General features: G+C 50.3%; 4 protein-coding genes across 5 annotated transcripts in view; 1 reads left to right on the top strand and 3 right to left on the bottom strand.

Annotated features, from left to right (window-relative positions):
* Positions 309-1817, top strand: LOC8076656 (chitinase 2). Its single transcript, XM_002443460.2, has one exon. It carries the CDS (start codon positions 562-564, stop codon positions 1573-1575), a length of 1014 nt encoding a protein of 337 aa, XP_002443505.1. The 5' UTR covers positions 309-561; the 3' UTR covers positions 1576-1817.
* Positions 4720-5896, bottom strand: LOC110429907 (acanthoscurrin-1-like). The gene has a single exon (XM_021446650.1). The coding sequence runs from the start codon at positions 5688-5690 to the stop codon at positions 4992-4994; it is 699 nt and encodes a 232-aa protein (XP_021302325.1). The 5' UTR covers positions 5691-5896; the 3' UTR covers positions 4720-4991.
* LOC110429909 (acanthoscurrin-2-like) overlaps positions 4720-15170 on the bottom strand; it is a 29319-nt gene continuing 18868 nt past the window's right edge. The window contains exons 1-2 of one of the 2 annotated variants that reach the window (XM_021446652.1): positions 14378-15089; positions 4720-4995 (exon numbers count right to left, since the gene is read on the bottom strand). In XM_021446652.1, coding sequence (XP_021302327.1) covers positions 4992-4995; positions 14378-15063 — 690 coding nt within the window. In that variant the 5' untranslated portion in view covers positions 15064-15089 and the 3' untranslated portion in view covers positions 4720-4991. Of the gene's footprint in view, positions 4996-14186; positions 15090-15170 lie in introns of those variants that run through there. The other variant, XM_021446654.1, reaches the window with a different exon arrangement.
* On the bottom strand, positions 10025-15163 carry LOC110429906 (putative glycine-rich cell wall structural protein 1). Its single transcript, XM_021446649.1, has 2 exons — positions 15074-15163; positions 10025-11113 (listed from the first exon to the last, which is right to left on the bottom strand). The coding sequence occupies exon 2, from the start codon at positions 11101-11103 to the stop codon at positions 10405-10407; it is 699 nt and encodes a 232-aa protein (XP_021302324.1). The 5' UTR covers positions 11104-11113; positions 15074-15163; the 3' UTR covers positions 10025-10404.

The following is a 15170-nucleotide window of genomic DNA, read 5'->3' as shown; positions in this document are numbered from 1 at the left end:
CGCGATTTTCAACCAAACTGTGTAATTAGTTTATTTTTTTATGTAAATTTAATGTTCCATGCATGTGTCCAAAGATTCGATGGGATGGATGAAAAAATTTTAGGTGACAAACTAAACAGGGCCTAAACAAGGCCTCATTTGTTTTCTTAGAAGAGAGACAAACAGACAATTACAATATACACTACTAGTCACTACTGTATTGTGCTGTCTGTAGTTGTAGGCCATTCGTGATCGCCTGCACGCTGCCGGCCTGTAGCTGTTGGCCATAATTAACACACGTAGGGTTGGCAGGAGCAGGTGATTGTGTGCTTGCATTGGAATGAGAGCACGACGACGACCGTACGTACACGATACACATGCACACTTGCCGGCCATAGTTGAGTTCCAGTGCACGGCCTGCAGGCGGCAGCTGGATCATATCGATCACACTAGCTCACCAACAACACTGAACGAGTCAATTCTCCTCTTCACCTTATTAGATATATGCGTTGGAAACCCATGTCAATCTTCATCCTCTAGCCATCTTCGACTAATTAACCTCCTACCGTCGTCGTCATCGTCATGGCTTCTCCCAACCTGTTGATCGCTGCTGCGCTCGTTGTCGTCGCGGCCTCCACGGCGGCAGCAGCAGCGGCTGCGGCGAGCTGGGCACCACCGTCGTCGTCGTCGCCGCCGCCGCGCCCTCTGTTCCGTGAGTACATCGGCGCGATGGGCAGGAACGTGACGTTCGCGGACGTGCCGGTGCACCCGGGCGTGGACTTCGACTTCATCCTCTCCTTCGCCATCGACTACGCCGCCGCCGACGCCGACGCCGCCAACGCCTCCGCGGCGCCGCCGGTTCCCACCGACGGCCGCTTCGCCGTCTTCTGGGACGAGGTGAACCTCACCCCGGCTGCCGTGGCCGCCATCAAGTCCTCCTCCTCCTCCTCCTCCGTCCGCGTCGCGCTCAGCCTCGGCGGCGACACCGTGTTCGGCGCCAACGCGACGTTCCGCGCGTCCTCCGTCGACGTGTGGGTGGACAACGCGGTGGCGTCGCTGACGGCCATCCTCACCCGGTACGGCCTCGACGGGGTGGACGTCGACTACGAGCACTTCGGGGAGCGCGAGACGCCGGAGGTCTTCGCGGAGTGCATCGGCCGCCTCGTGCGCGCGTTGAAGGCCACCGGCGTCATCTCCGTCGCGTCCATGGCGCCCTTCGCCAACCCGGACGTGCAGGCGCACTACGGCGAGCTGTGGCGCCGCTACGGCCGCGACTTCGACTACGTCAACTTCCAGTTCTACGCGTACCCGTCCAACACCACGGTGCCGGAGTTCCTGGGATACTACTACGAGCAGAGCGGACGGTACGCCGGCGCCGGCGGCGGGGGCAAAGTGCTCGTCAGCTTCGGGACGGACCCGGCCAGCAACGGGCTGAGGCCCGGGAAGGGGTTCTTCAGGGCGTGCCGGGAGCTGCGCCGCCAGGGGAGGCTCCACGGCATCTTCGTCTGGGCCGCCGATAACTCCATCGACGACGGGTTCCGCTACGAGCGCCGAGCGCAGAGGTTCCTCGCCGGCGCCGCACCGGGTTTCCCGTGACGCATGCACGCGTTCAGCTGTTTCTGAGTGGGAGAGTCTCCGTGTTTGCATTCCATATTTCCGTTCCATGTGTATGTTTTGCAGTGTTCTGTCGTTTACATATGGTTTTTACTGGTCAATTAATTCATTATTTGTGCGCATTCAAACAAACACAGAGATGCTCTCGGAGGACTCACATTTTTTCTTTTGCTTAGGGCATGTATAGCCACAGACAGGTACTGTATGCAAGTTTTTAGAGTCCACACAACGCACACAACTGAATAGACAACTCATACAATCGACAGACAAAGTCATCTATTTGACTGTCTACAAGTGGTTTAATGTTTATATATAGCCATGTAATCAATCATAAACATCATTTTAGTAATATCATTGCGTTGCTATTTGACATAAATGATTTCGTATCCATAATCAATCAAAGATTACAAATGTTCATACTATAATCGTAAATAATTCTATTTCACTCACAAGCAAACAAGGAGCCTCCCTGGCATTCTCTTTCAACTTTACATTCAAACCTTGTTTAGTTCCCAAAATTTTTTAAGATTCTCCATCATTTCGAATCTTGCGGCACACGCATTAAGCATTAAATATAGATAAAAAATAATTAATTGCACAGTTTATCTGTAATTTGTGAGATGAATATTTTGAGCCTAGTTAGTCTATGATTGGATAATAATTGTCAAATAAAAACGAAAGTGCTACCTAGCGAAATCCAAAAATTTTCGCGAAGTAAACAAGGCCTCAGCTCGCTATGGATCTAGGACACGACCACAACAGCTTCACGGTAGAAGCCATGCACGCAGCATGAAAAAAAATGATCTAATATAGAAAAGGCAGCAAAAATGAGAAATAAAAACAATACACCTAGGGGTTTGATGACTTTCAAAATTTTGAAAATATATCAGGCAAGCAGAGACACGAGCTTCTGTATGAGGGATCATACAGATACAGGCGATAGATAACAAAAATTGGAAAACGAAGACCAATACTAGGGAATAGAATATGGCAATCACTTCTCTGAAATAGCTACCATACAAGCAATAGGTAACTAATTCACCAGCAGATCTTAGAGCCTTGAAAGGTGCATAATGAGAAGGAGCGCCAACCAAATGCAAATTAGCCTGGTTGTTCAAAAAAATACCCATAAATCCATCAGGGAGATGTGAGTTGTTGTCCCTGGAAGCATTTATGCATAACAAGGAGTCAAGCAACTAATTATTATTTCAACAAAGCTGAATATAAAAGAAAAGGCAGTACTAGATATAACTCATTATTCAACTCACTGCAGCCACTACCATTTTTCACGAAAAGATGCTGAACTGTCTCTTTCATGTTTAGGCCGCATAAAACACAGTAATATGATGTGTTTTTGCGCTTAAGAATATTTCTAGTGCTTAATCTGCAACCATAAAAAGACCTTGTGCTTGGGTTGACAAGAAGATTTCCAGATCCATCTGAACATTTGATCAGCCTCAATGTTACCTATGAGGTGGCGATAAGCTTTTTTTGAAGTAAAGATAGAGCTGCCCCAGATATAGAACCAATTGTCATGTTCCTCAGTCCGAGGAGAGGATGTGAAGATGAGATTAAGTTGTTCAAATTGGTTGAAGGCTTCAAAAGAAAGTGGGAGGTTGAACAAAGTTGAGGTAGGGTTAGCCAGCATTGCCATCTTGAGATCAAACACGGTTACATTCTTTTTTTCTTCATGCACATGTGCAAGGGTCCGGGGCATGCAGTTTGTCAGTGGGCACGCCGACGGCGGGACTGTGTTCCCATGGATTTCCCTTTTCGTAGATCCGACAGCCGCACGACCGGATCTATGAGAGCTGTAGTTGTCTGCTCAGGCTCTCGGCAGAGGTGGTGCCCATGCAGCGGTGCGTCTTCTACACGTCCATGCGCGGTGCACATAGTTTGGCTGCAAGTGAGCCCGCGTAGGGGCGTCCCAGAGCCCGTGCAGGCTGTGCGATCGAACTGGGCCCCCAAAATTCATAGGCCCCAAAATTTATTAAGTGTTCTAAGTATATATAATAATTTTAGGTTTGTTTTAATTAGTAAATTAGTCACAGAGATTCAATAAACGTAGCCTGCTACTTCCTTCGAGAGAAAGCACATTGAGTCTATGATCGTGAGTTAGAAAAGTCTATGGCCGGTAATTCTTCTTCGCATAAGTTTGTAACCCTTCGTGAGTTTGTGGCTCCGTCCCTTGGACTTGTTCCTCATCCGTGGTGTTGTACGTCGCTCAAGAGTCGAGATCTAGTAGCAATCCTAGACGGTCGGACCTAGATTAATTAGAACGCCAGACGGAGATCATTGTTTGGTATAAATTCCATACACAATCTCTATTTTATTTAGTTAATCTTTTATACATTGCCTTTGTAATATATTGATATTTGATATTATCTTTTTATAGATTTTGACAACAAATATTAGGCATCCACTTGTTGTTTTGAATTGGGCCTCATGTTTGCCCAGGACGCCCCTGGCCCGCGGTGGGCTGCATGTCCACGAGCGCCCTCCCCCTATGCCTCTTGTCGGAGAGGGCAGAGCGCCGTTCATTTAGATTGTCAACGTCACCTATGCTTGTGTTCTTGGTGGAAGTGACAATGTGGTGGCGGCATCGAGGTGTCTGCAGCAGGTGCACTTGCGAGAGGTTTCTGGGCAAAAGCTCAGTGCAGCTCTTGGCTGGGCTAGCGACGACGATTTCCTTCCCGAAGTGTTGCTCAAGAGCCTCTAGTTGCCTCCTCTCTTCGGTCTGTGAGGGCAATATGCGGTTCTCCATGACATAGGACTTAGGTGAAAGCCTGATTAAGCTCCTACTTTGGCTGACGATGATTACGTTCTGGCATCGTTCACCCTCTTGTGGGCATTGTCGAAGAGCATGTGTGTCATGGTGTTCCCGCTTTCTTCTTGTAGTAACGTATGTGTGGTTGTGCCACCTTTTCTACATCTGTATGTAACAGTGTACACATAAAAACATCAGGCCAAATACTAACGTTCATCCATCAAATCACACAGACAATTACCACACTGTAATAATGGTATTTATATTTTAAGCTGGAGATCATCGTCGTGTCAGGTCCAGCAAGGCCTCTCGACATGATCAACCATCGATCCCATCCATGACAAACTTAACACGAAGCATTATGGACACGCTGCATGTATGCATGCATGATGTTATATTCGTGAAAAAACACTCCCAAAGCAATCAAATCCAAGGAAAGCAAAACAAAACAAATTGAAGCAACAAACGAACATTGATGTCTACTACGAGTAGCTTGTACATCTTGCAAAGAAATCATCATTATTATTTAGCACAGCCGGGTGCACGGCGTGCGTGCATGGATCGACGGCGACGGAGGAATCGAAGGAGGCGACGATGGATGGAGAGACATGATCGGATGGATCATGGCTCTTCAGGAGCACTGGAAGCCCGAGGGGACGTCCTTGCCGCAGTAGTTGACGAGGAGGCTGAGGTTGATGGGCAGATTGAGGTTAATCCCTAGGATGTTGGCCCTGAGTGCGGTGCAGAGGCACACCGCCGCCTCTAGGTCTGCCAGCCCCTGGATCAGTGTGCAGCATGGCGTCTTGGGTGGCGTCCCCAGGGTCACGTTGATCAGCCCATTCAACACGTTGGCGCACACGCCTAACTTCAGTGTGTCCATGGGGCAACGCTCGAGTGCCCCGCCGCCTCCGCTTCCGCTACCACTGCCTCCGCTGCCGCTACCACCACTTCCGCTGCCGCCTCCACCGCTCCCACCCGCTCCTCCTCCATTCCCACCTGCTCCACTGCCACCTCCACCGCTGCCACCTGCTCCACTTCCACCTCCACCGCTGCCACGTCCGCCACTACCACCTCCGATGCTGCCGCCCCCACTGCTCCCTCTGGCGCCTCCGCTCCCACCCCCTCCACTGCCGCCTCCACCGCTTCCACCTCCAACGCTGCCGCCTCCACCGGTGCCGCCACTGCCACTACCACCTCCGCCAGTGCCGCCCCCACCGCTCCCTCCGGTGCCTCCGCTCCCACCCCCATCATATCCGCATGCGTCCGCGAAGCCAAACAAAAGGAGGTTGAGGGCCAGCAACGTCGCCAGCACGGCCACTTTCTTCACCATGGCTAGCTACCACGTCGTACTCCTACGCAGCACAACTGATAGCTTGATAGCTAGCGTAGATCCTCAGACCGCAGGTAGCTAGAGCTTATGTCTCAGATCTGCTGCCTGGAACTATGGCACTGCAACCTGTGATCGTTTGCAGCTTGTTGGGGGCACTATTTATAGGCGGAGAGCGCAGGGATATAATAAAGCCCTAGTAATTAATAACTGATGACGATATACTTAAGTGTAGCAAAACCAAGCATATATATATATACACGACCAACTTGTTATTTATAATACTAGCTAGTATATAGTATTCGATCTTGAAATCAAATCGTAGCTTTTGATATGCTGTAGGTAGACTACAGCAACTAGAGTTGTTTGTACGTGAATAAAGTAGAGGGATCCTGCTGTGTTGTGCATTCTAATCATTCCTGCGAGTACATCCACGGACAACTAAAATATATAATTCACCACGGTGGCGAGCTAGGGAGACGATCAAACTCAACTTGGTGGTGGTCAAACCAGGTGGTTCAATATGATCAAGGAGGTGTGAGGAGCGGATCTGTCATATCTTCAGGTCAAAGAGATATGATTGGTTTGTTTCAGGCATGGCTTGCAAGGCCGGACCATGGCTAACTTATTTTCTGGTAGTACCCAACGGATCTTGAAATCAGAGATCCTGAGAGGTTGTACGTGCGAGCAACAATGCACTGAAATAATTCTGCAAATATGATGCCAAGAAGGGACAGTTCATGCGTGGGGGCTTTGACCAATGGATACGGATAAAGCGATACGACATTTTCCAAAAACCAGGATATGTCAATACGGCAAGTATGGAAATATACCAAAAATCAAAGTACAACTAGTCATAACATTAATTTCTCACACTTAAGTAGAGAAATCAATAAATCAAAATGGCAAAACATAGACACAAACACTACTATGGAGCTGAATTTCAGTGCCGGCCCATCTGTGACGGTTTTTGTATAAACCGACATTGATATTGGGTCATCACTGTCGGTTTTTGGCTTAAACCGACAGTGACGTGCTGTAAAAAAATCATAACTTTCTTATATGATGTCCCATGAAGACTAATTTTTTACTAAAGTTGTAGTACTCGACGAGATCAATAGCTTTGTAGCTCAAACTTTTTTATTTGAGATCGTATGGTTGTAAAAATATACACCACAAGAGGAGTTTATAGAGTTAATACCAAATGATTCCCCACTAGTACAAAAAATCCTTTTTGCGAGACGTTTTGAAATAGGTTTCCGAGGTGGGTAGGATTTTCATACACCTCGGTTGACATTAACCAAGGTGGTCACACTACTACATAAATTCTTTTCCGAGGTGGGCATTTTGGATTAACTGAGGTGGGCAATCAAAACGCCTCAGATCAAAGGTCACGGTAAATAGAGATATTTTCCAAGGCATTTTACTGCCCGCCTCAGTTAATCTAATAAAAAAGAAAAAAGTCAAAAAAAAATCCATGGATAGGACCAATGAGCCCATCCGCGGGACTGCCGAGCCCATCTATGGGTCGCTACGTACTGCCGTAGCTGCTCTCTGGCCCGCCAACGAGGGAGGCCTCCTTGAGCGGCGCCATAGCTGGATCCGGCTCCTCCGCGCACCCTGTCACTAAATCTGGCTCCTCTGCGCTAGAGGAAGGTTGGTTCGCGTCGTAGGAGCTCAATCCGCCAAGCGTCCACTAGGCCCGCGCGTGTGGATGTGGCCACCTCCACCGGGCAAGCACATGAGGCCGACGCCGCCAATGCACTACCACGCACGAGTTTGGCTGATCCTGGCAAGTCGCGTGCTAGGTCACTGCGGCATGAGGGCAGCACGCCTCTAGGCGATTGGACCGCCGCGACGCTGTGCCCGAGCTGTCGCGGCCATGGCCGTGGTGCACGCCATCAGGAAGGGCTGGGCCGCCCCGCATGCAGCCATGGCCAGCCTCTAGGAAGGGGAGGGGGCATCGCCGAGGAAGGGTTGTCGGGAGCGTCGTTGGGAAGGGAGGGAAGGGGGCAGGCTAGGGAGGGGAGGGGAAGTGATGGGGTGGGCTAGGGAGGTGAGGAGAGGGGTGGGGTGGGGGCGACGCCAGGGGAAGGAGTGGAGTGGAGGGGCGATGGGGAGATGAGTGAGGGAGTCGGACGGGCAGGTGGGGGAGTGAGACGAGATGTGCTAGGTTTTTGACTATATATACTGTGACCGAGTTTGCGCCGAATGGGCTTTCTCGTGGGCTCGAACATATTAACCGAGACAGAATTTCTAAGTGGGCCGCCTCGGTTAATAGGTCTATTCCTTGAGGCGTGCTTCTAGTTTGTCTAAAAACTAAACTATTGCTCCAACAATGACTTATATAAGCTAGCTCTAATTATTTTTTTATATTTTAGTAAAAAAAAGAAAACTAGGGTCCTCATGTTTGCATTCCATATTTCCGTTCCATGTGTATGTTTTGCCGTGTTTTGTACTTCCATATGGTTTTTATTGGTCAATTCATTGATTATTTATGCGCATTCAAACAAACATAGAGATGCATCCTTGTCTATGGGCGGTCGGATCTGGCCGGCCCTGACTCAGATCTGTCACTCTTGAGTTTGGATTTGCCCCTGCATCCCGCATACCCGTCTCTCAGCCGGGCGCAAGCAGCCATGGCTAGCCAGGCGCGCGGCTGGCTGGGGTTAGGTCTACCTAGACCATGGCTAGCCATCGCGATTGACCAAGGCGGTGTTGGCCACTGCAAGGAGGTAACTTACGGTCGGTCGGCTCACTGATGTCTGCCTACGGGCAGATCTGGCTGTTTGGTAGGTTGGTTAGAGGCAGGCTGCTCGACATGGCCCTGTGCTGGTGCTTGCGTCCCACTGTGAATTTCCTCATTGCGGTGCTGCCGAGCGGAAGAGCTCCGACGGGTGTAGCATCGGTCCCACCCCATACCCCCATCCGACGTGGATGTTTTTCTTTGCTCGTGCATCCACGCCGAGCCGCTCCGGTGTCATCCGCCCGTTGGGATCCTACCGACGGGCGTTTGCTCCACCTCTGATCTGGTGGAGCTGCTCTATGGTACAAAGTTTAAAATAGCAGCAACTTTTTTCAGCAGCTGTGTAGCTAAAGCGCTGCTATAGCGGCACTATGACTGATAGTTATTTTATAAAAAATACATGAAAACTCGAGTAATAGATGAAAAATACATGATAAATATGAATTTTGATGAATAAAAATATGTTTCCATAAGTCTAGATAATATAACAAGATACCAATATGACATTTCAACATGGTTCATGTAATCTTAATTGTCCAAAATACCAAATTATATTGCTAATAATAAATGATAATCTAGTCTAACATGAAGTTTTGAGAGTCAGACTGAGAAGATTTGTCATAGCGGCGCGATAGCGCGTAATAGCGGCGCAAGTTGTCATAGCAAATGCAATTTAACAGCGCTATAGCGCCTGATAGCGTGAAAGTTGTGATAGCGGAAAAAATACAAATAGCTTAGCGGCAAACCTGCCCTGCATCTATTTTTTTCTTTGCTATGGTACGACATTCTTTTTTCTTCATGCACATGTGCAGGGGTCCGGGGCGTGCAGTCTGGCCATGGGCATGCCGATGGCGGGATGGTGTCCCCATGGATTTCCATTTTCCTAGACCCGACAGCCGCATGACTGGATCTATGGGAGCTGTAGTTGTCCGCTCGGGCTCTGGGCACAAGTGGTGCCCATGCAGCGGTGCATCTTCTACATATGCATACGCGGTGCACATAGTTTGGCTGCGAGTGAGCCAGCGGTGGGCTGCATGTCCACGAGCGCCCTCGCCCTATGCCTCTTGTCGGAGAGGGCAGAGCGCCGTTCATTTAGATTGTCAACGTCACCCATGCTTGTGTTCTTGGTGGAAGTGACAATGTGGTGGCGGCATTGAGGTGTCTGCAGCAGGTGCACTTGGGAGAGGTTACTGGGCAAAAGCTCAGTGCAGCTCTTGGCTGAGCAAGCGACGACGATTTCCTTCCCGAAGTGTCGCTGAATAGCCTCTAGTTGCCTCCTCTCTTCGGTCTGTGAGGGCAATGCAGTCCTCTATGACATAGGACTTAGGTGAAAGCCAGATTAAGCTCCTACTTTGGCTGACGATGATTACGTTCTGGCATCGTTCACCCCTCTTGTGTCATTGTCGAAGAGCCTGTGTGTCATGGTGTTCCAGCTTTCAGCCTGTGTGTCATGGTGTTCCCGCTTTCTCCTTGTAGTAACGTATCTGTAGTTTTGCCACCTTTTCTACATCTGTATGTAACAGTGTACACATATAAACATCAGGCCAAATACTAACGTTCATCCATCAAATCACACTGACAATTACCACACTGTAATAATGGTATTTATATTTTCAGCTGGAGATCATCGTCGTGTCAGGTCCAGCAAGGCCTCTCGACACGATCAACCATCGATCCCATCCATGACAAACTTAACAGGAAGCATTGTGGACACGCTGCATGTATGCATGCATGATGTTAGATTCATGAAAAAACACACCCAAAGCAATCAAAGCAAAGCAAAACAAAACAAATTGAAGCAATGGACGAACATTGATGTCTACTACGAGTAGCTTGTACATCTTGCAAAGAAATCATCATTATTATTTAGCACTGCCGGGTGCACAGCGTGCGTGCATGGATCGACGATGACGGAGGAATCGAAGGAGGCGACGATGGATGGAGAGACATGATTGGATGGATCATGGCTCTTCAGGAGCACTGGAAGCCCGAGGGGACGTCCTTGCCGCAGTAGTTGACGAGGAGGCTGAGGTTGATGGGCAGATTGAGGTTAATCCCCAGGATGTTGGCCCTGAGCGCCGTGCAGAGGCACACCGCCGCCTCTAGGTCTGCCAGCCCTTGGATCAGTGTGCAGCATGGCATCTTGGGCGGCGTCCCCAGGGTCACGTTGATCAGCCCATTCAGCACGTTGGCGCACACGCCTAACTTCAGTGTGTCCATGGGGCAACGCTCGAGTGCCCCGCCGCCTCCGCTTCCGCTACCACCACCTCCGCTGCCGCTACCACCACTTCCGTTGCCGCCTCCACCGCTCCCACCCACTCCTCCTCCATTCCCACCTGCTCCACTGCCACCTCCACCGCTGCCACCTGCTCCACTTCCACCTCCACCGCTGCCACGTCCGCCACTACGACCTCCAATGCTGCCGCCCCCACTGCTCCCTCCGGCGCCTCCGCTCCCACCCCCTCCACTGCCGCCTCCACCGCTTCCACCTCCTCCGCTGCCGCCTCCACCGGTGCCGCCACTGCCACTACCACCTCCGCCAGTGCCGCTCCCACCGCTCCCTCCGGTGCCTCCGCTCCCACCCCCATCATATCTGCATGCGTCCGCGAAGCCAAACAAAAGGAGGTTGAGGGCCAGCAACGTCGCCAGCACGGCCACTTTCTTCACCATGGCTAGCTACCACGTCGTACTCCTACGCAGCACAACAGATAGCTTGATAGCTAGCGTAGATCCTCAGACTGCAGGTAGCAGCTTATGTCTCAGATGTGCTGCCTGGAACTGTGGCACTGCAACCTGTGATCGTTTGCAGCTTGTTGGGGGCACTATTTATAGGCGGAGAGCGCAGGGATATAATAAAGCCCTAGTAATTAATAACTGATGACGATATACTTAAGTGTAGCAAAAACAAGCATATATATACACGACCAACTTGTTATTTATAATACTAGCTAGTATATAGTATTCGATCTTGAAATCAAATCGTAGCTTTTGATATGCTGTAGGTAGACTACAGCAACTAGAGTTGTTTGTACGTGAATAAAGTAGAGGGATCCTGCTGTGTTGTGCATTCTAATCATTCCTTCGAGTACATCCACGGACAACTAAAATAATTCACCACGGTGGCAAGCTAGCGAGACGATCGAACTGAACTTGGTGGTCAAACCAGGTGGTTCATGACGACTGCCGGCCAACTATTAGTAGTAGTGATCGATCATCAATATGATCAAGGAGTTGTGACGAGCGGATCTGTCATATCTTGAGGTCAAAGAGATATGATTGGTTTGTTTCAGGCATGGCTTGCAAGGCCGGACCATGGCTAATTAACTTATTTTCTGGTAGTACCCAACGTATCTTGAAATCAGAGATCCTGAGAGGTTGTACGTGCGAGCAACAATGCACTGAAATAATTCTGCAAATATGATGCCAGGAAGGGACAGTTCATGCGTGGGGGCTTTGACCAATGGATATGGATAAAGCGATACGACATTTTCCAAAAACCAGGATATGTCAATACGGCAAGTATGGAAATATACCAAAAATCAAAGTACAACTAGTCATAACATTATTTTTTCACACTTAAGTAGAGAAATCCATAAATAAAAATGGCAAAACATAGACACAAACACTACTATGGAACTGAATTTTAGTGCCGGCCCATCACTGACGGTATTTGTATAAACCGACAATGATATTGGGTTATCACTGCCGGTTTTTGGCTTAAATCGACAGTGATATGCTGTTAAAAAATCATAATTTTCTTATATGATGTCCAATGAAGACTAATTTTATACTGAAGTTGTAGTACTCGACGAGATCAATAGCTTTGTAGCTAAAACTTTTTTATTTGAGATCATATGGTTGTAAAAATATACACCACAAGAGGAGTTTATAGAGTTAATACCAACTGAGTCCCCACTAGTAGAAAAAAATCTTTTTGCGAGACGTTTTGAAATAGGCCTCCAAGGTAGGTAGGATTTTCATACACCTCGGTTGACATTAACCAAGGTGGTCACACTACTACATAAATTCTTTTTCGAGGTGGGCATTTTGGATTAACTGAGGTGGGCAATCAAAACGCCTCAGATCAAAGGTCACAGTAAATAGAGATATTTTCCAAGGCATTTTACTGCCCGCCTCAGTTAATCTAATAAAAAAGAAAAAAGTAAAAAAAAAAAAATCCATGGATAGGCCCAATGAGCCCATCCGCGGGACCGCCGAGCCCATCTATGGGTCGCTACTGCTGTAGCTGCTCTCTGCCCGCCGACAAGGGAGGCCTCCCTGAGCGCCGCCATAGCTGGATCCGGCTCCTCCGCGCACCCTGTCACCAGATCTAGCTCCTCTGCGCTAGAGGAAGGTTGATTCGCGTCGGAGGAGTTCAATTCACGTTGTAGGAGCTCAATCCGTCAAGCGTCGACTAGGCCCGCGCGTGTGGATGTCGCCACCACCACCGGGCTCGCACACGAGGCCGCCGCAGCCAATGCACTACCACGCACGAGTTTAGCTGATCCTAGCAAGTCGCGTGCTAGGTCGTCGCGCCATGAGGGCACCACGCCTCTAGGCGATTGGACAGCCGCGACGCTGTGCCCGAGCTGTCGCGGCCATGGCCGTGGTGCACGCCATCAGGAAGGGCCGGGCCGCCCCGCATGCAGCCATGGCCAGCCTCTAGGAAGGGGAGGGGGCATCGTCGGGGAAGGGTGGGAAGGAGCGTCGTCGTGAAGGGAGGGGAGGGGGCAGGCCAGGGAGGGGAGGGGAAGTGATGGGGTGGGCCAGGGAGGTGAGGAGAGGGGAGGGGTGGGGGCGACGCCAGGGGAAGGAGTGGAGTGGAAGGGCGATGGGGAGATGAGTAAGTGAGTCCGACGGGCAGGTGAGGGAGTGAGACGAGATGGGCTAGGTTTTTCACTATATATACTGTGACCGAGTTTGGGCCGAATGAGCTTTCTTGTGGGCTCGAACATATTAACCTAGACAGACTTTCTAAGTGGGCCGTCTCGGTTAATAGGTCTATTTCTTGAGGCGGGCTTCTAGTTTGTCTAAAAACTAAACTATTGCTCCAACAATGACTTATATAAGCTAACTCTAATTATTTTATTTTATATTTTAATAAAAAAGAGAGAAAACTAGGGTCCTCGTGTTTGCATTCCATATTTCCGTTCTATGTGTATGTTTCGCCGTGTTTTGTACTTTCACACGGTTTTTATTGGTCAATTCATTGATTATTTATGCGCATTGAAACAAACATAGAGATGCATCCTTGTCTATGGGCGGTCGGATCTGGCCGGCCCAGGCTCAGATCTGTCACTCTTGAGTTTGGATTTACCCCTGCATCCCGCATACCCGTCTCTCAGCCGGGGGCCAGCAGCCATGGTTAGCCAGGCGCGCGGCTGGCTGGGGTTAGGTCTGCCATCGCGACCAAGGCGGTGTTGGCCACTGCAAGGTAACTTACGGTCGGTCGGCTCACTGATGCCTGCCTACAGGCAGATCTGGCTGTCTGGTAGGTTGGTTGGAGGCAGGCTGCTTGACATGGCCCTATGTTGGTGTTTGCGTCCCACTGTGAATTTCCTCATTGTGGTGCTACCGAGCGGAAGAGCTCCGACGGGTGTAGCATCGGTCCCACCCCTACCCCCATCCGACGTGGATGTTTTTCTTTGCTCGTGCATCCACGCCGAGCCCTCCGGTGTCATCCGCCCGTTGGGATCCTACCGACCGGCGTCTGCTCCACCTCTGATCTGGTGGAGCTGCTCTATGGTACAAAGTTTAAAAAAGCGGGCTATTATAAATAGCGGCAACTTTTTTCAGCAGGTGTGTAGCTATAGCGCTGCTATAGCAGCACTATGACTGATAGTGTTTTTACAAAAAATACATGAAAACACGAGTAATAGATGAAAAATACATGATAAATATGAATTTTCATGAAGACTTGATTGGATGGATCATGGCTCTTCAGGAGCACTGGAAGCCCGAGGGGACGTCCTTGCCGCAGTAGTTGACGAGGAGGCTGAGGTTGATGGGCAGATTGAGGTTAATCCCCAGGATGTTGGCCTTGAGCGCGGTGCAGAGGCACACCGCCGCCTCTAGGTCTGCCAGCCCCTGGATCAATGTGCAGCATGGCGTCTTGGGCGGTGTCCCCAGGGTCACGTTGATCAGCCCATTCAGCACGTTGGCGCACACACCTAACTTCAGTGTGTCCATGGGGCAACGCTCGAGTGCCCCGCCGCCTCCGCTTCCGCTACCACCGCCTCCGCTGCCGCTACCACCACTTCCGCTGCCGCCTCCACCGCTCCCACCCGCTCCTCCTCCATTCCCACCTGCTCCACTGCCACCTCCACCGCTGCCACCTGCTCCACTTCCACCTCCACCGCTGCCACGTCCGCCACTACCACCTCCGATGCTGCCGCCCCCACTGCTCCCTCCGGCGCCTCCGTTCCCACCCCCTCCACTGCCGCCTCCACCGCTTCCACCTCCTCCGCTGCCGCCTCCACTGGTGCCGCCACTGCCACTACCACCTCCGCTAGTGCCGCTCCCACCGGTGCCTCCGCTCCCGCCCCCATCATATCCGCATGCGTCCGCGAAGCCAAACAAAAGGAGGTTGAGGGCCAGCAACGTCGCCAGCACGGCCACTTTCTTCACCATGGCTAGCTACCACGTCGTACTCCTATGCAGCACAACAGATAGCTTGATAGCTAGCGTCAGACTGCAGGTAGCTAGAGCTTATGTCTCAGATCTCCTGCCTGGAACTG

Source organism: Sorghum bicolor, chromosome 8 (assembly GCF_000003195.3).
Source record: "Sorghum bicolor cultivar BTx623 chromosome 8, Sorghum_bicolor_NCBIv3, whole genome shotgun sequence".
NCBI classification, from domain to species: domain Eukaryota; kingdom Viridiplantae; phylum Streptophyta; class Magnoliopsida; order Poales; family Poaceae; genus Sorghum; species Sorghum bicolor.
Note: the sequence above shows the minus strand (reverse complement) of the source record. Positions and strands in the feature narration are given on the sequence as shown.